General features: G+C 33.6%; 3 protein-coding genes across 3 annotated transcripts; 2 read left to right on the top strand and 1 right to left on the bottom strand.

Annotated features, from left to right (window-relative positions):
- Positions 1-47: 47 nt before the first annotated feature.
- Positions 48-1,645, bottom strand: LOAG_02560 (hypothetical protein; the record flags this gene model as incomplete). The annotated part of the gene is made up of 4 exons (XM_003138097.1): positions 48-167; positions 499-602; positions 1,025-1,202; positions 1,610-1,645. The coding sequence occupies 4 exons, from the start codon at positions 1,643-1,645 to the stop codon at positions 48-50; spliced, it is 438 nt and encodes a 145-aa protein (XP_003138145.1).
- Positions 1,646-3,248: 1,603 nt separating this feature from the next.
- LOAG_02559 (SMC protein Flexible Hinge Domain containing protein) lies at positions 3,249-11,108 on the top strand (the record flags this gene model as incomplete). The annotated part of the gene is made up of 30 exons (XM_003138096.1): positions 3,249-3,263; positions 3,444-3,555; positions 4,046-4,188; positions 4,329-4,418; positions 4,518-4,640; positions 4,715-4,778; positions 4,859-4,973; positions 5,143-5,245; positions 5,346-5,549; positions 5,778-5,899; positions 5,999-6,086; positions 6,260-6,385; positions 6,521-6,624; positions 6,736-6,835; positions 7,030-7,129; positions 7,227-7,351; positions 7,577-7,663; positions 7,773-7,923; positions 8,015-8,130; positions 8,227-8,330; positions 8,486-8,567; positions 8,691-8,825; positions 9,171-9,279; positions 9,349-9,530; positions 9,680-9,886; positions 10,017-10,163; positions 10,255-10,329; positions 10,401-10,575; positions 10,754-10,860; positions 11,037-11,108. 30 exons carry the CDS (start codon positions 3,249-3,251, stop codon positions 11,106-11,108), a joined length of 3,483 nt encoding a protein of 1,160 aa, XP_003138144.1.
- A 1,645-nt stretch (positions 11,109-12,753) lies between these two features.
- On the top strand, positions 12,754-14,943 carry LOAG_02558 (CMGC/GSK protein kinase; the record flags this gene model as incomplete). The annotated part of the gene is made up of 6 exons (XM_020446044.1): positions 12,754-12,810; positions 13,149-13,301; positions 13,745-13,885; positions 14,143-14,271; positions 14,385-14,444; positions 14,524-14,943. 6 exons carry the CDS (start codon positions 12,754-12,756, stop codon positions 14,941-14,943), a joined length of 960 nt encoding a protein of 319 aa, XP_020303566.1.
- Positions 14,944-20,217: the final 5,274 nt, after the last annotated feature.

Raw genomic sequence — 20,217 nt, 5'->3', positions numbered from 1 at the left:
CGTCACTTTGATCTTTTTTGTAAAACCATAGAGCATATTTGCGCAAATCAGTTAATATCACGGGCGGCAACAGCTCGACTCAGTAAGTTATTACGTTTTGGTTTACCTTCAATAACAGTAATCGGAAAGTATACATATTGTGAGAGGACATTTAGAGCAGCGGTGGTCTGCAGTAAAAATTGGCAAGATTTGTCGTCAGTCGTTTTATGTTTTTGTCTTTTTTTTTTTTTTTGTTTTGGCTAACAATAACAATTTTGCATCTTTTATGCCAAATTCAGAGAGCTTCGAACTTGAAAATCAATCGAAAAAAAAATATCTTTCACTTGTACTATTTACAGAACTTTTAGAAAATTTCCAAAATTTACTGCTGTTAGGAGAGAAAGTCTGTCGCAGAGACGTCAGCAAGGCATCACTTTTTTCAATTCTGAACTGCCGATCGATTGTTCCTTCGGTATCGTTAATATTTTGCTTTACCATCAACAAACTATCATTAGTTACCTCATTCACATCGCGACAGAGCTCTATCAGCATAATCAATGAATCTAGTTTCGTCATTTGAGCTTCTGTTCGATAATCCCATATTGGAATGTCATTCCAATACTCTCAACTTGTAAGAAAAAACAGCACTGGTTAAAAGACAACAGTAAAGGATAGCATGTGAAATGAAACTTAACATTCTGCAAAAGCTAAATAGCGGCATTTACCTCTAGATGATTGATTCTTTAGTCATCACTGCAACTGCTAATGCATCAATCAAGGCACCATTATTTGTAATGTTTCTCGATAACCTAATCTAGCTACTGCAGTTCTTTCCGCCCATTCTACACGCCTTGTTGAATTGGTTTCAGATTCCAGAAAATTTCAAATAGTGTTTTTCTAATTTTGGCATCATTTGGTGTTGAAAATTAGTACTCTTCAGCAGAATCTTAACTGACGACTCTGTTGGAAGAAGCACTGCTCATACAGAAACGGAGATGTAGAACCTGTCATGTCATGCTCCGAAAAATAAGAAAATTCTTGGTACCTTCTATCAAGACATTTTTGGTACCGGCGAGCAAACTGGTTTTGTCAGAAAATCCTTCTTGAAATCTTTGTAAAACATTCTGCAGTTCTTCGCGAATTCTTAATTGAATTACTGTAGCGAGATATATCAAAACAATAAGTGATAACACGCTCATCCTGATGCTTTCAGTGGAACGCAACTACAAATGAATTTTTATTAAGACTTTTTTTAGATAAAAACAGCTTAGATAAAAACAGAAAAAACATGGGGAACTAATAGGAAATAAATGTAAGGAACAAAAAATGATTAAATGATATGTAATGTTAACATTCATTTACAATTTGAATAAGAAATTTATTTTATTATTTATTTGGAATTTCGCGATATTGAAATTCGCGACAACTGCCTAGAGGTAATTTGTCACTACCATCTTCTAGAAACTGATCAGCGAATCTATCTATATACCTTTTATGTTCTTCCAGTACATCACTTCGAAAAGAACATTTGCAGCACTGTTAAAACTGTTAATAGTTTTTTGGATTCGAATTCTAAAGCATTTATCTAAGTGGACGCTCGTTACAATCTACATTTCGTAACAGTTATAACTTTGTACGATTCATTGTTGCTTTTATCTCTTTCCATTTAAAGAAAACTGATTCGTGTTAAGCACTACACTGTACTGATACAGCATGTAATAAATGGAATCAATGGCCATGCAGAACTCTATTTGGCTAGAAGAATATATAGGGCCAGGACTTCTGTCCATTGCTTCACTCCTTGTCAGTTCATTGAGGCTAAGCCAAACGATGGAGAAAAGATGAGTGAAGAGCTTATGCATGTCTTGTCGCAATTCATTATCACAGAAAAAAATTAGTTTTAAATATTGTGAAATCTCAAATATTGTAAAACTACATTTAAAAAAAACGTAGAACAAAAGTTATCCCAAAGGAATATAAATAACGATTAGCCGATCGGAGACGCTTCATTATGAGAACTCCTCTGACATTGAAATCGAAAGATTTGAAGGAACGATTGTAGGAAGTGTTCAAAATAATGCTGTGGTTAGTAAAGGTAGACAGAACGGAAGCTACAGATATTGTTTATTCCTAAATACTTTATTTCCCACATATGGAAAAACAACGAAATACCCTGGTCGTAAAATTACATAGCAATAAAAGATATTATGCCAAAATTTCACCCTCAAATAGAGCAAAACCAATTTAAAAACGTGGTACAAAAAGTTATTCCGAATTATACTGAAATTTAAGACATAAACTGGAACTTCCTACAATTCAAGAGGAAGCAAATTACGCGTATTACAAGTGAGCTGTTGAAGGGGAGAGGTCAATGCATGGTGATGATGATAACTGTGAGAACTGATAGCGCTGAACAGACGATAACGATAATTAAATACAATTATGATTTTTATATTAGTACAACATGAAGACAATTAGCAATATTGTTGTAATAATAGACAATAGCAGCAGTAATAATGAAAGAGGCGGACAAAGTTTCAGTAGCAAGGATAGAAATGAGGGTTACGTGCAGATGTCAGCACCTCTGTTTATAGGTTCTTCTCATCTCCCTGAGGAAAAGCTAAAAATAGAGAACTAACTCGTCCACATCCTCGCATTTGGAAGTTGCGAAGTACCCCGCTTAATCTGACCTGCTTCATTTATTAAGTAAACAGCAGTTCTCGATCCATCTCAGGATACTTATTATAACTCTTCATACATTCCCTGACAACTACATCATTATCTGCTGCTCTCTAGAGCCATTATTCTCTCTTAGCACCTGCGATTTCCCAAAACAAATTCCCCGCAATTCGAACAATAATCCTACCACTGTCTCTATTCGGTAACCACAATGCTTACAGTTCATTCTCGACGTGTACGGATAGGCCGCATTAAATACTGTAAAATGACCATATAATTTTGAATTTAAGCTATTCGTTGTGGTGGTGGGGTAGTGCGTTATTCTAACTGGTTTATTTGCTAACCGTACTTCTGCCCCGTTTCATATCTATCAGGCCATTATTGCAGAGGAGTGTTGCTTCAAGAAATACAGGCAACCTTTTCCTAGTTAACTTCATGGGATCAACTTAGCATGTGTATCTTACGTTAAAGGTGATCAGATAATGACTGCCATTTTTGGCTGTAATCAACTTTCAGGTCAAAGTTTACTTATATCATTCAATGGTAACTAATCATTCCATTAATCAGTTTCACCACTGATTTATTCTACGATGTATATCAAAGAGGTATGTTTATTTTTCTCTGCTTCCACCCTGTTTTTATTTACTGCTTTTTAAATAAACTGTATATTTAATAAACTGCTTGCTTGGTTCTGATGGGCTGTATTTATAGTTCAGATGATTTGATTTTTAATGTCGGAATGGAATGTTGCTATTTTTGATTCTTAATATCACTGGTGATTACAGGTTAATATAAGCGGATTTCGTAGTTATCGCGAAACAACAGTCAATGACTTCTCACCACGACATAATGTTGTTGTTGGGCGAAATGGTAGTGGGAAGAGTAACTTCTTCTTCGGTAAGCCGTTAACTAAAAGTGAAAAAAATCCAGTTCTCATGCATTTTTGGAGCTATGTAATTATAAAAGGTGTAGAAAAAATTTACATGAAGGCCTTGGTTTTTGCCGAAATGAAATCACAGAAGGAGAAGGGTCTCTCCTACGTTTCTTTGTAGTGTAGTTTTTCCTTCACTCATTCATCCATGATTTATTGAAATAACTTCTTTTTAAAATTTGATAACTTTTTTTTATTCTTACTAAACAAAAAACATATTCTTTCTTACTAAACTTATTCTTACTAAACAAGTTTTGTTTCATTTCAACAAATACTAAGGCTTTCATGTAAGTATTCGGGAACGTAATTGTGTCTCTATAACAGGACTCGCAGTTCTTGCGAGGTGCTTCCTACACAGTTTGATTTCTGCAGAAAATCTTTTTGTCATTGACTTGATGCCTTTTCAAAATTCCGTTATGCTGGACTTTTGAAATTTAATGATTATTATTATTGTAGCTATACAGTTTGTGCTTTCGGATGAATTCAGCCATCTTAAAGCAGAACAAAGACAAGGTTTAATTCACGAAGGTACGGGAGACCGTGTTACGACAGCCAGCGTCGAAATTGTTTTCGATAATGCCGACCACCGAATCGTTGCCGTAAGTTTGCATTAGTTTCGGAGGCTAAGTATGAATGCTTCTTGGTTCTAATTGTTGTGATTTTATTTATAACTAACATCAGGGTTTTTATACTTCTACCATTTACTTAGAATTTAAGGGAATTAATTCATTTTTTTCAGATTGAAGCAAATGAAGTGCGTGTTTTGCGGCGTGTAAGCATGAAGAAGGACCAATATTTTATCGATGCAAAATTGGTTGCGCGTAGTGATGTGAGTTTATAATACCGTTTCATTTAATTTTTTGGATTTCTTCAAAAATAACGAATTTGTACTTTCCGAAACTTCTGATCATTTTATTGTCATGACTAGGTTGTGAATTTGATGGAATCAGCAGGCTTCTCTCGTTCGAATCCATATTATATCGTAAAACAGGGGAAAATCAATGAACTGGCAACATCACCTGACTCACACCGCTTGAAATTATTGCGTGAGGTTGGTGTATTCAGTTACTTATTCTTTTATTCATGAAGATGCTGCTCTTCAGATTAATGAATTATATGTTTTAGGTGGCAGGAACACGAGTTTACGATGAACGAAAAGACGAAAGTTTAAAAATATTGCGGGAAACAAGTCTGTTCTACTTAACTTCAGAATCCTGTACTAAATTGGTTTTATTTTGAATTGGTTCAGTAAGTGTGAATTCCTTGCAGATGCCAAAAGTGAAAAGATCGAGACTTTACTTGCATTCATTGAGGAACGACTGAAGACTCTAGAGGAAGAGAAAGAAGATTTGAAGGAGTATCAAAAGTGGGACAAAATGAAAAGGTTGTTCTATCTCCCGATATAACGCATTTTTCTTATTCGGTAAATAGGCTGGCTGTTTACTGGTTGTTGATTGGTCTACTCTGTGTTTTTATTATGCTTTTCAGATCTAATTTTACAGACACTAAACTTTGACTGCTTTTAACCTCGGAATTAATCGGTCATTTTGTAGATCTATCGAATATATGATATATGACAACGAGTTAAAGGAAGCTCGAAAGAAGCTAGATAAGTTGGCTGAGCAACGTGAAGAAATGAACACCCGACAGAGCAAGGTTTCTTATTAAATTCACAAATTTCATTTGAGCCTTCTTTTGCAGCAAGCACTTCGCATTTCATTTTCCCTGATATTCTGTGCTATATCTGTATTTGCAGGTTACGAATGACTTACTAAATGCTCAGAATCGCGCTTTACAAGCATCGGCAGAGCAGCGCAAATTAGAAGCACGTTTTAAAGGAATGCGAGAAGAAAAGGAGGCGCTTCTAGCTGAACAAACTGAACGTGTGCAACGAAAAACTGAATTAGAGCTTTTAATCAATGACTTACGCGAAGATGTAGAAAAGGAACGCTTTGGGAGAGTAAGTTAATATTTTCGTGGATTCCCACAATTTAGACGTGTTGTATTAACCATACTAAATGCTATGTAAATTTTAATCATGGAACGCTGCTTTAAATCTTAATCTTTTTCAAGTTTCACGTAGTTTCCATAGAATTCTAATACTGAGATATAACGCTGGAAAATTTTTCGATGATGAACCAACAAATCGTCAAACTAAACTTCTCAAAGTCTATCTGATGAATTCTAGGATAAAGCAGAAGATGTGTTGAACAAGCTTAAAACAGACATAGCTGCAAAAGAAGAAGAACTCAATACGATTGTTCCAAAATACAAAGCTTTAGTTGAAGATGCGGCACGATTAAATACTGAGTAAGTGTAACAAAATGCTGTTCCAGGTTGTTTACTTTGTACTTTTCTACTCAAGGTATTTTCGAACTGAAAACATCGCTTTATTTGAAATTGTTACAGTATTCGCATTGCGGAACAGAGATGCAAAGAACTGTACGCAAAACAAGGATACAGGGATCAGTATAAGACTGTTGAAGAACGTGATAAGGTTAATTTTTCATCGATTTACCTTTAATTAAGTTTAATTTAATAAAACTTTAACTTTGATAATTATGTGATTAGTTTTGTTATCCAATAATTATATGGTGATTAGTCATCCATGCTTGTGCTAAGACCTAGTCTATGAGACAATTAAGGTAGTCGTAATTTAAGTCGATCTAGATTTTACAAAAGGAAATTCGATTCTACGATCGTCAGCTTCAAGATATTCATGAACAGATTGCTGGTATTGAAAAAAGTCTTCAAGATGAAGAGCAAGAAGAACAGCAGCTTCATCAGAAAATTATGGTAAATGCTAACAAATTAAATATTATTATGCTTAATTCGATGAATTACCATACCCCATTTGATTCGTCCTGAGTTACAGCAGTAAAATGTTTTTTCCTAGGCAACTGAATATTCAAAGATGATGTGGTTATTTAGGAAATTGGATTAGGAGCCGAAGAATTTGTTGACAAATTAACAAAGATGAATCAAGATATGGCCGATCTAAGACGTCGGTTAGATGAAGCGAGTGTTGCTCAGCAGTAAGTTTAACACTTTTAGAACTGGCAAGATTTAACTGGATAAATCTGATGTTGTTCTGATATTATTTATTCTAAATTTATTGAGAAATTTACTATGCTCATAAACTGCAGGGAGGCATCAAGAGAAGAAAAAACATCTCGTGATAATTTAGAGGCAGTAAAAATTGATGTGCAACAAGCTGAGCAAGATTTCCGGCGTCTAGTCCCGAAAGTAAATTATTTTATTGTTGAGAATGAGAATTTCAACTAACCTTAAGCCCTGAAATTGCGAATCCAAGTGAGTCATAACAGAGATTAGTTTACATTAGAAATTTCGATCTTTTATTTCATATTTAACAAATCCATACATCATGAGCACACCCTTATTTCATCAATGAGTTATTTTTTGATCCTCCTTATTTTTAGTCTGTAATGAATGGAGTGGATAGCGTGCGACATGTGCTGGATCATTTTCGTGCCCAGAATCGGAACGGACAGTATGACACCGTTCTGAATGGCTACCGTGGTATTATTTTCATCTCACTTTTTCTTTTTCATTTTATTTCTTAAGGTAAAATACATAATGGGGATTATTCTAATCGAAATACCTTAAAATTACTTAGGTATTGTGATTGAATTGTTTCGTTGTGATAAAGCTTACTACCAAGCAGTTGAAGTTACCACTGGTAACCGTTTATTTTATCATGTGGTTGATGACGACCGTATTGCAATGAAAATCATGAAGGAGGTTTGTTTTTAGATGGCACAAGCTTGATTTTTAATTGAACATACCTAATTTCGTAATGAAACATCTTAATGAGACTTTTTTATTGCTACTTTAATAACCATGGAAGGAGATTTCAGAGAAATAATGATGAAGAGACGGGATAACCAAAGGCTATATCGTCTTTATTTGTTATCTGTTTATTTTATCTTTTATGTGTTTATTTTTGTCATTATTGTTTGATTTCAGATAAATCAACAAAAATTGTTGGGTGAAATAAATTTCTTCCCGCTAAATCGTTTGATTGCCAAACCAAGAAGAGAAGTTAATGACCCAGTGAGGAATTTAAAATCAAATAAATGAAATGATGATTAGATGCAGATGTTCATTTTATTGCACATCGGTTGACAATCGTTAAAGTTGTCATTGCTTTATTTTGTTACAGGAAGCAAGACTTTTAATTGATGGAATGGAATATGAACCCGTCTACGGTGTTGTTTTTCGTCATATTTTTGGGAACGTAGCTGTAGTACGTAGTATGCTTGCTGGCAATCGTCTGGCAAAACGTGAAGGGTTCGACTGCGTTACTTTCGAGGGTTCATTTTTGCTTTTATATATTTAACGGCATAAGAAATATCATGATTACTTAGTTTTTCCTTATACTTTTTCTTCACTAATCTATTTTAGGTGACCAAATGAGTCGGCGTGGCGAAATGACGGGAGGATTCCTTGACGTGAAACGATCTCGTTTGGAACTTTACAGCACCGTCCAATACATGCATGCGCGAAAAATTGAATTTGAGGTTTTTATTTAATGAACAAATAGAATGATTTTCGAACCAAAGTTAGTTTTTCTAATACTTCAAATAAAATATTTGAATTATATGAAAATTGTTCAGGAAGCCCTTGAAAAAGCGATTCATGCCAATAATGATAAAGCTTCAAACGTAGAAAAGCTGCGTATAGAAGTTGATACTCTGGAACGTGAAGTTTTGTATCTAAAGTTTGTTCTTTTTTCATTGCTCCTTTATTGCTTGAAATTAGGTTTTGAGAAATCAAAATGAAATATTCTTCAAACCGCAAGCAGCAACTCCAGTCCTATTTTCTCTAATGTTTATTTTGAACAGGTTAAAAGCTTTCTATTTTTCATCTGTTCAGGGACAAGCATAGAGCCGCATCTGAAAAAAAACGTTACTTATCACAACAGCTGCAGCAAAGTGCAAAGAATAAAGAACCAAAGGTTTTTTACAGTTATTTTTTATAACAAAGTTCCGTGGCACTTGTTGATCAGGAAAGACGAAGAATTCAAATTTCTTCGTCAACTTTGACAAAAAAAAATTTTATAAAGTTTTTCGACTTGTAGATAGGGCAATGCTTATATCTGAGAAATCGAATCCGCGAAATGGAAGCGACGAAAGAAAGCTTGCAGCGACAACTTGGCACTCCTCTGCTCTCGCAACTTAGCGATGAAGAGAAAAACATGCTTGATCAATTGCAGGTAACTTGTGTGGCTTTTACTGCACTCACTGTTAACAGTGCAATGTTTCATTATTTCTTCTTCATTTTTATATGGCAGTTGATACTTATTGCAGGAAGATATAAAAGAAAAAAAAACGTCTTGATTCTGTTAGTCGATCAAGGACTGAGTTAGAGTCTACAAAATTGCGATTGGAAAATCAGCTGACAACAAACCTTCATCGCAAAAGGGAAAGCTTGCAGTCGGTAATCACTGTTTGATTATTATATATGGATATCACTGTTTAAATTTTTATCATTTTAAGCTTTTCCATTTCACATATTTTCTAACCTGACTTAAAAAAAACTGGGTTTAACCTTGTTTCAGAAAATTCATGATATATCCGTTGATGAAAAGCGTAATCATCTTCAGTCAGAAATGGCGGAACTTAAGTCTGTTAATAATCGGCTTTCTGAAATTATAACACGGCTCTCCGGTTAGGTTTCATTTCACTGTGTCAGTCTGTTTCTCATTCATAGTCATTAAATGTTTTCGATTTCTACAGAGTTGGAAGAGCATTTGGGTGAATTTGAAGTAAGCGATGAGAAATTAACGCGTGAATTGGAAGATTGTCAAGAGCAGCAGAAAGATTTGGAAGCACAAGTCGCTGATTTTTCGAAGCAAGTCGATTTAATTTGCACGAAGCAATCAGCAATGCAGACAAAACGAGAAGAAATTACCAAAAAGGTGTCTTTAGTATTTTTTTCTTTTTGCTCAGTTTGTACAAGCAAGCGGCCAGAAGGTGGATTTCGCTTTATTTTCCTAATGTATTTTAATATATGTATTTCTTTGATCTTGTTTTAAAAAATGTCCAGCAATGAATTTGAATGTTACAGATACGCGAGCTTGGTTCGTTACCAATGGATTCGAAGAACTATGAAAGTTATTCGCTGAAGCAGTTAGATAAGAAGCTGAGCGAAGCTTTAGAGCAGTTAAAAAAGTATGAAAATGTAAACAAAAAGGCACTTGATCAGTTTGTGCAAGCAAGCAGCCAAAAGGAGGATCTCGCTAAACGGATGGATGAACATAGAGCCAATCAGAAGGTTGGTATATGAATGAAGATTTAACCCTTATAAAATTGCTGGATTTATAATGTGTTAAATAATATTAAGTCAAAAGATAAAGAGATATCTTTTTGTTATTTTTCAATCAATATTCAGCAATTATTTGCAGGCAATCAGCGATTTACTCATCGTTCTCGATCAGCGCAAATATGAAGCTATTCAGTTGACATTCAAACAAGTTTCAAAAAACTTTCATACTGTTTTTGATAAACTTGTTCCTGGTGGTTATGGAAGCTTGGTGATGCGAGTCAGTCATGTGAGCAACCTATTATTTTCAAACGTATCAGTAGGAAAATGCTGCATTATTAATATACTTATAAGGAGCAAAAATATTTTGAAAATTGCAGGATGAGGACTCACAACCATCGCAGGATCAAAGTGACCTACATCAAATAGAAACTTTCACAGGCGTTGGGATACGAGTAAGTACTTTCCATATTTGTGTCATTTTTAAATTGGACGATATGCGAAACTTTTCAAAAATAATTTTAAGGTCTCTTTTACGGGTACATCTGAGACTCGTGAAATGCAGCAACTCTCTGGTGGTCAGAAAAGTTTGGTAGCTCTGGCTCTTATATTTGCAATCCAGAAATGTGATCCAGCACCCTTTTATCTTTTTGATGAAATTGATGCAGCGCTAGATGCGCAACACAGAAAAGCAGTAGCCGGTTCGTTTTTACATTTGTTTTGCGTTGCAAGCCTCACATTCAATAATATTTCCATGAATGTTTTCTTTTTTAGTTCCTTAGCACTTTCCAAATTTTAAGAAAATATTACGCACATATTCCTCGTATCTTCATCTGAAAGAGTTTTCACTATTATCTTCATCATTATTTGCTGTTGTAGATATGATTCATGAATTGTCGGAGAATGCACAGTTCATCACGACTACTTTCCGACCGGAATTACTAGACAGTGCAGAGAAGTATTATGGTGTTCGGTTCCGCAACAAAGTCAGTAGTTTTAGGTTTCCTTCAAATTTTCCTAACCATTTCTTGAATTTGCCAGCCTCCATGTATTACCACAATTAGCAGTTTAACAAAAGCATAAAACTTAAGGTTTGCAGTCCTGCTTTCGTTGTATAACGTGCCTTGACTAGTTCTTTTTTTTTTAAACTAGTTTTTTATAGGTTTCACACATCGATATTGTTTCGAAAGAACAAGCATTTGATTTTGTTGAGGATGACCAAACACATGGTTAGTCATCATATCAGCCGACTAAGCTAAGAAGCCGATTTTGAGGAAGGATTCATAGCATGTCGAGACTATTCTACTAAATAATTTTTTTACCATTGTAGTATATGCAAAATCTGTAAATATTCTAGTGTTTTATTTCGTTTTTAATGTTATTCCATTTCAAAATTTTTTTTTTTTTTGTCGTCCTCAGTTCGATTTTGTTTCTGCTTTCGGACGGGAAATGTCATATTTTAACTATCACTTCCGGCTTATTTTTAGATTTGACTTTGTTGAATGTTCGCCTCGGCCTCAGTGACCTCATATTATTACAATGTTTTCGTAAGATAATGTTATTCAAAATCCATTCAAAAGAGCAAGTGGTTTAAATAATACTGCTATTTCACAAAGTATAATCCTACTTTTCTTTTTTATCGTCCATGGATGATTTTTTTTGACATTTTTTCCTGCAAGGCATTATTTTATCTAATTTGATTTGCAAAATTTTTGTTTTAAAAGTCTCATGCTTAAATTCACTTCCGTACAATTCATTTTATCATTGAACATTATCCTGGCGCTGTTTCTTCTTGTTTAAACCGAAATTCAGTATTTCTAGCACCTGATTGATTTTCATTGATCTCTTTCTGTTAATTAAAATCCACTCTTCACTGTAAAATAAAGTAAATTGCAATTTTTGAAAATCTTAAAGTCAAACACCTATCGGCCCCCATGACAACAATGATTTAGGGCCATATATAAATCTGATCAGTCACATATAAATTTTTGCATGTAATCGGTCATCGATTATTCGTTGAATTTCTAAATCCTCCCCTTCCGAAAATCTGATCAGTCAGGTTTGAAAAGTGTTGAAGTAGATTTCACTGTTGGTTAACTTGAAGGACATATTGCATAAAAAGGCTTGCATTTTGAATTTTTGGATGAAGTGGGATCAAAAGTTTCTTTGAGATCGTGAGAGGTGCGGTTGAGACAAACTGCCAAATCAAAAGTTTTCATCCACTCAACATTTGCATTAACTTCTTGTAGTTCAGATCTGTGTGAGTGTATTTTGAATTTGCATGTAGCAAATTTGAATTTAAATTAGAGAACTGCTTGAGAATAACTTATTTTTCTAGCATTGTTCGGCTGTAAGCGGCATGTCCAACAATTCATTTCAAAAGAAAGTGTGGGATGAAATCTATAAGGAAAATGGTACTGAGGATATAATGCTAATCTTTTCTTGTTTGATACTGATAGTAGGGAAAAAAAAAAATAGTAGGGAAAATATGCAAAGAACAGCTTACCGAGATCATTCGGAAAATTGTAAAATTGATTGGTTTAGAAAAATTATATTACTAGAAAATTTACACGAAGTTGGATGAAATTTCTCGGTGGGGGAAATGCGGAAAATAATATTTCTAACTATTGCTAAGTATTGCTGTCAGTAAAACAAATCAGTAAAGTGGTAGAATATCTTTTTTTTTTCAAAAATTAAGTAATTAGATCCGGAAGATTTGTATATTTTCATAATACAATAAAAAAAAATTGCAGCAAGTATGTTATTGAGGTGCAAAAGATTTTATGGTTATTAAAGATGGATAAGTAAACATACAATTTATGTATGAAATTTCATTGTTTTATAATGAATTGCATTCAGTAGAAATATTGCTCAGAGATATGGATTTGATTCATGAACAAAGCGCAATAGAGTTACCAAGTAAAAAGAAAGTAAAGGTTCTGTGACATATTTTCCTAGAATGTTTAAATATCATAGTTTTTTCTCATTAATCCTGCTAATGAAAAAATGTCGGGATTATGATGTTTTTGCTTTTAAGATTTTGATTGTTCTAATTTTCAATTTCTTTAAAATCCAGTTATCAATTTTTTCATGTGTTATCCAAATGAAGAAATATATAAACATTGACAACACTTTTTCATTTAGTTGCCATCACCAAATCGAGGGACCTTAAAAATCGCAAACAATAGGTAGTGACGGAGCTTAAAAAACAGGAAAAAAGATTTTAATGGTTTTTGCTTGAAATTTAGTTTCTTTCAAATATTTAAAATTACAGTTACGGATGAAAAATTTGAGGCTGCACTCTTGGGGTGTGTTCAGTAATGTTTATCGTGGTACTTTGCTAACTCCTGGACCACGGAAAGAAATAGCACTCAAGAAAACTTGGCCAGGTATGGGCCTTGATGATACATCCCTCTTCACTATTAATGTTTTTATTCTAGAAAGTTTTGGAAACTATAAATGTAAAAGAGGAACCATACCCAAAGAACTACATCTAAATTTGGAAATGTTTAGGAAATAACTGGCCTCAATTCACTTTAGATTTGGAAAAAGACTCACAAATAAATACAGAATTGAACATGCTTCTTGGTTTGAGTTGCAGAAGACACAAAAATATTATTCAAGTGTTGTATACATTTCGAAATATTACTCCAGATAAAAAGATATTTTTTCCATTATCTTTTACATGAGAGGGATTTGACTTATTTGACCTTTTACCTATTTGCTTGAAGATACCGCTATTCAGCAAAGCCTAGAAAAATAAAAATGAAAAGTGGTACTATTCACATGATATTTTAATGTATAATCCTTTATCTGGTTTGAAATATTTTTGGGTTAGTTCAATTTCATTGCAATCATTTCTATTTTTAGATCTGTGAGACCATGATATTTGAATACCTACCTCAAACGATGTCAAACATTGTCAAACAAATTGGTGGTAAATATCCTGATTATATCGAAATTAAATTATATTCATGGCAGTTGTTCAATGGGTTAACTTATTTATCGAACGTCAGCACGTTTTTTGCCGTTATTTTTTTTCAGATTAAGATTGATTAATAAAGATCACTTTAGATCAATGCTTTTTTAAGTGCCAATCGGATTCGCAGTTTCGCTACGTGTTAATCGATCTTTATTCATTCAAAATCCTTTTCGTAAATAATTCTGATTTTTCGCTCCGAATTAAAACATCAACTATCAACAACTTATTGCTTATTAATCATGCTATTTCAATGATAGATTTCTTGATAGCACAAGTTGCATTGCAGAATCATATTTGCCATCGCGATATAAAGCCACAAAATTTGCTGATTGAACCAATCAGCGGTGTGCTGAAAATTGCTGATTTTGGTTCAGCAAAATTTATGAGGAAGATGACAAAATCAACCTCTTATCAGGTATTGATTATATACATCATAAATGCTTAAGAAGTTCTTTTCATTTAAAAGGATTTTCATCTCTAAATCGAAATTTTCTTTACTTCTTGAGAAAATCCAGGCAAATTGTTAAGGTCACACGGTATTATCGTCCACCAGAATTACTGCTTAAAGCGACTTTCTATTCACCTCAAGTTGGCAAGTTTTCTACAGTTTCTATCACTCCCTACAAGTGCAGCTTAAACTAAACTCATATCAGTATCCCGATGATAGTACTATTTAGATGTTTGGTCTGGTGGTTGCGTATTGGGGGAAATTACTAAAGGCAGCATATTATTTCCTGGTAAGGATGCGAAACATCAATTTAAATTAGTAGTGGATGCTCTCGGAAGTCCGGATGAAACCGAGCTTATGGATATGAAAGCGGCTATACCAATCGCTGGTGATCGTATTGCGCCACGTGGTCTCAGATCCATCTTGCCCTATGCATCTGAGGAAATTATCGATATCCTGCAACGAATACTTGTTTATAGTCCTAAGAAGCGCCTGTGCGGTAAAATGTTCCTGTCGGATCCATTCTTTCAAGAACTTTTCGTTCCTAATAAACGTCGAACCAATGGGACTTTTGTTTCCGATGTAATCTCATTGGATGATTTACAAAAAGTACCGTATGTTTTTTTTTCAAATTTTTAATTTCTCGGAGAAGTTGATAATCTCGGTGTTTTATTAAAACTTTTTTTCAATAATTCTGTTTTAGTACATATTTCTATCAAATTCCTTTGCATCCTGACAAGTTGAAATTTCGAAGTTATTGGAGGAAGTTACAAAATCCAATTCTGATCTAATCAGTTATAATTACAATGTGTTATTAAATCACAACGTAATACGTCATGTTGCGCATGTGCGCCTGAGTCAAACTATTTGTGTTAATTAGGAAGCAAGTTAATGTGAATGCCTCCGAAATCATTTTTTTAAAAGAAGATCAAAAAAAGAGTCTATTTAATCCAACCAAAAATTTAGAACTATTTGTAAACAAGCGAGAAAAAATAAACCATCCTAAAACAGTCGGGACTTCATTTGATCATCAATATAGAAAGAAGCAACAACGGCTTGATTATACTTTATTTTGTCTTCATTAGTTAACAGATTAAAAAAAAAATGAATTACTATCGAAGTCAATGCACTACCTTCTACTTTTAAGTGCAGTTTAAGTCCCTGAATTTGCTACTCCATTCGAACAGTATCAATGTTGGCACTTGCATATGCGTTTCAATTTTAATCAAAGGGAAGAGTCAAGTACTGTTGGAAAAAGAGTTTTGCAGCTAAATTAGCAACATAGACCCTTCGTGTTTTTTAAAAATTTTAATTCAGAAAATGCACCAACTACTAAATACAAAAAGAGAAATTTCCGGAAAATGTTTTACACAAACTGATAGGTTTAAACATCTGTCATTCATACATTTTATTGTCAAGAAAACTCACATATTTTCCAAAAGATATGACATTTACTTTTTTCATTAGTTTTTTTTTCTTTTTGAAACGCTCATGCCACCATTTACGCTTCAATTTCAACAATTACAATTCTTATAAGTTAGCATTTGGATTTGAATTAATTGTTTAGGAACAGATTTGAATGAAAATTGTATCAATTTAGTGACGAGCAAAGTATTCGATTGGGTCCGGAATCAAAAAATGAGAAATTTAATTTTCTGTCAATGCAAGAGTTATGCAGTTCTCTGATAAATGGTCATCAGGTATAAGTGTTCAAAAGATTGGATCAAAATCACAAAAAATGCAAATAAGTGAGAAAATGATTATAATTATGGGGATTTGAACAGTGATATCAAAAGCAGGAGGAAGGTGCCTTGAGGATAAATAAAGCTTGCGTATCGGAATGAATGTTGGGTCAATAAAGGACCTAAGAAGAGACCTTGGTTGTCGTGGAACAGGATGGGAGACTATATCATTATACATGTCTATTGCGGGTATGAATTGTTCCCGAGCATATTACTGGCACGAGGTGTTGCCGGATATGCGGCTGCATGAAGAAAACCAGAAGGTCATCGGCATGAAAGACCTATTTTCCTATTCCTCTTTATTGGCTACACCGAATTTGAATCTCTCTTGTCCAATCCGTTCCGTACGAAACCATCCATTTCATTCCATATGCTTTTTCAGACTACTTCTACTAATTTCCTATAATTTTATTTTGGACCGATGTTATCCTTATTGCAAAATTCCATTCAATTCGAGAACCTCTTCATTCCGTCCAAAATTTATAGCTTTGCTCGTATGCATGTGATTGCTTGGTTAGGAAGTAACTAAGACTAAAATATTAAATTTAGGATAGGTCTAGTCCGTCTCGCAATAAGGCCTATCCTCTTTCTGTGCTAGATGTTGGTCTCAAATCAAATGATAATCAAACTCTTTAATGATAAAAATTTATCCATTTGGGTACAAAAGACAATCTGAAAACGCGGATGATTCGAATAAGTGGATGCTTCTCTGATACAGTGAATTGTGCTAGCATCGCCATCATTCGATTAATTGTCCATGACCATGATAAAAGCACCCGGAGTGACTGACCACACTTGAGGGTCTTCTTACAAAAAATAATAATCGATTTTTAATGAGGTGTAGATCAGAGCTTCCAACATTTTGGTTACTTACAAACAAACCATTTTTGAAATGATACTTTTTATCATTTCCGATAATAACTCAACAGTTTTGCTTATCAAACAGTTTGATTCAACAGTGTCTCTAAAAAACTTCCAACTTCGGACAAATTCCTATAGTTTATTCGTTTTAGTATCTTTTACTTTTCCACTTACCATTATAAATTACTCAATTCTTCTCATCCTGCGCCATTTAATCTTTGAGCCCAATACTCATTTGCCATTTGACAAACTAATAATCATTGTTTCTATAATAAATATTGAAAAATGAAGATTAAAACGTAAAAAAAAAGAATGAAGTAGAAATGAAAATGTTGAAATTTTTAAATCATTTTTAAAAGAAATCAATAACCACCCTAGCTGTCTTCAAAAAATAAAAGGACAAAGGATCATTAGTAGGTATATTTAATTCTAAATATCTAATTTATTAGTAAACAAAAAGTCTTTTTATTTTTAGATGGCCTTATTCAGATGGTTATCAGACTGTACCTTTTGTTTATGCAGTGGACATTCAGCTATTTAAAAAACAACATTGAATTTTGTGCTGGCATCCATTAATAGGCTGAATTTTATTTCGTCTCTTTTCTCCTTTAATTGGATTATTGATTGGTCGGATTGGTCAAATGGATCACTGGTTAGAGAGGAATCGAAGTCTTATCATCAGAACGGTAAATTTTACGTAACAGTTTGCAGTTCCATTTTTTAAAATCAACTTGGTATTATTCTTTTCTTATAAAAAAAAAGAAAATAGATGTGAATCAAACATATTGTCAATAGAATTTAATGGAAGTTAAGAACGGACATTTGCATTTTATTGGGAAGGATTATTAACAATTATCTGAAACGTAACGATAATTGTATGCTACTTTCCCTTAACTGACAAAGTTGTGAAAAGATGACTCACTTGATTGAAATTTTTTTATGAAAAACTAACGGTTAATAAGGATCATAAAAAAGTGGTGTATTAGAATTCTCTCAACAATAATCTATGGTTTCATTATAATACCAATTTATTGTCCTTACTATTTCTAAGAGATGATTAAAATTTCTTTATAAAAATTAATTTATATTCATCCAGTGAAAAATATTTTAATAGCAAAGTCTTTGATTGAACATTGGTAGCAAATGGCGAATCAAATTAGGATACCCAAAGGTATTACAACAAATCATTAAGATTGCATTATCTTTTAACAATGATAAAAGAAGGATTCAATTCATTAGTGGGAAAATCAGAGAAGGTAAGGCAAATAGGTCAAGTCATTGGAGGATTATTAGAAACTATCTCTCCATCTTCAGAATCCATTTCTATAATGAAAAGCTTTGGATTTACTCTTTTCTATTGTTAATAAAGAAATGCAATTTTTGGTAAATGGAAATGGCTTACGAAGGAGAAAGAGGTTGGTAAAAGTTCATGAGGTTAAAGATAAAAGTATTTGAATGTCCCTACTCGTATGACTTCGGTGATGACGACGGTGCAAGCGATATTTGTAATCAGGAATCATCTTCCATTTCATTACCTACCTGTTAATCCACTAATTAGTCAATTTGATTCATGAATTCTCCTTTTTCATTGATTCATTAGTCTAAATTCATTAGTCCTACACTTCCTTTCAATTACTTGTTATCAACATCCTAACATATCGTTTTGTGATCGCCTGAATTTCCAAGTAAATTTCGATCGATATCGTCCTACCGTTAAATCATATTATCTGGAATTATCCCAACAAAAATATCGATAGAGTAATTGGAAAAAAATTTTTAGCTGCGACAATTTTTTTTCAAATTTGAGAAATTTTCTCAAATTGGCTTTTTGTTCTGGTAGGAGAATGGAGTTTGCCATAACAAGGAATATTTCGATTTTACAATAGTTCAGTGTCGTATGCAATTCCTATCGATAATTGTCTTCTTTTTCATCTCTTTTTTACATATGCCACAAATAAACTTCCCGTGTCAGCAATAATGAGTTACTTATAATTTACCTGTCCGAATTTGACAGTCCTCTTTTGCACCATACCTATATTTCTCCTCTTTTATATCATCTCTATATTCCTCCCCTTTAGTCCCTTCTGCACTATATGGTAATTGTCACGCCAAGAAAGTGATACTTTATTCTTGGAAGAGTCGTTGTTATTAACCAACAGTGCAGCTGTTATTTGGTGCCACACACATGCAAATTACCGCATGGTAGTGATTATGAACTTATGATTTAATTATCGATGGGATTCTTCCAAATGATAGAGGCTAAATTCTCGAGGATCAAAGGATAATGTGTTAGCTGATTATGATTTATAATCACAGAATTCAGTGAGGGAATTAATAGGAACAGATTTAGAGATCATGCTGGATGAGTAATCAAGTTATCTAAATGAGCAAAATGTTGAGAAATCTTGGTCTGTATAAGATAAAAGCTGAAACGGTATAGCCTTTGGCGCTCTTTCTCATTTCTGCAGACTGATTGCTACGTGTCCATTACAACGGACACCGTATAACCTGTGGTCATTTATGTCATTTATCTGAATTTTTTAACCAAAGTCAACTCGTAGAAGTGATTTAGAGGACGGCACATGCTGAGAGAGGACGGAGGGAGTACGGTTGACGTTGGACAAAACCCTCTGATGGGAGAGAGACCAGCTAACACTGGGTATTTCATCTAGAGGACATTGAAATATATTCGTAGCTACTAATTCGCAATTTCGGTTGCTTTGTTCTCAGCTGCGAATCAGCCTGGAACTGTAATTATTCATTAATTATTCATTAGTTCTAATTTCCTAATTATTTTTTCTTTTTTTCTAATTATTCATTAGTTCCAATTCCTCATCATTTTCTCACCTTTCCATTCATTACTCCTCCTCAAATATTAAATTAGTCGGGACTCTCCAGCCAACTTTATGTTACCTCCCACTTCAGATACTATTTCTTTGTTCCCCGTCCCTAAATATAAGATTCCTTTATATTTTAGCAATGTCTTTCCCATCCTTTTCTTTACTCTCTTCTATGATGGGCGCTAAAGTATTTGTGAAAATCCGAAATCCAGTGAAACAGTGCTGTTTTGCAGGAGTGATTGTGGTAGTGGGACATGCTGTACTTTGAGTACTTAATATGCATCAACAACTGCAGGTGCAAGACAGAGATCCATCAGTGATAAGAGAAGACGGTCAGTTGGGATTTCCGCCATCAGGACTCACTCCATATATATATATATATGTATATATATATATATATATATATATATATATATATATATATACTACTACTAATAATAATAATAGTAGTAGTTAGTTAGTTAGTAGTA

This window comes from Loa loa, assembly GCF_000183805.2.
Source record: "Loa loa unplaced genomic scaffold supercont3.116, whole genome shotgun sequence".
NCBI lineage: Eukaryota > Metazoa > Nematoda > Chromadorea > Rhabditida > Onchocercidae > Loa > Loa loa.
This window is presented reverse-complemented; position numbering and strand designations above follow the sequence as displayed.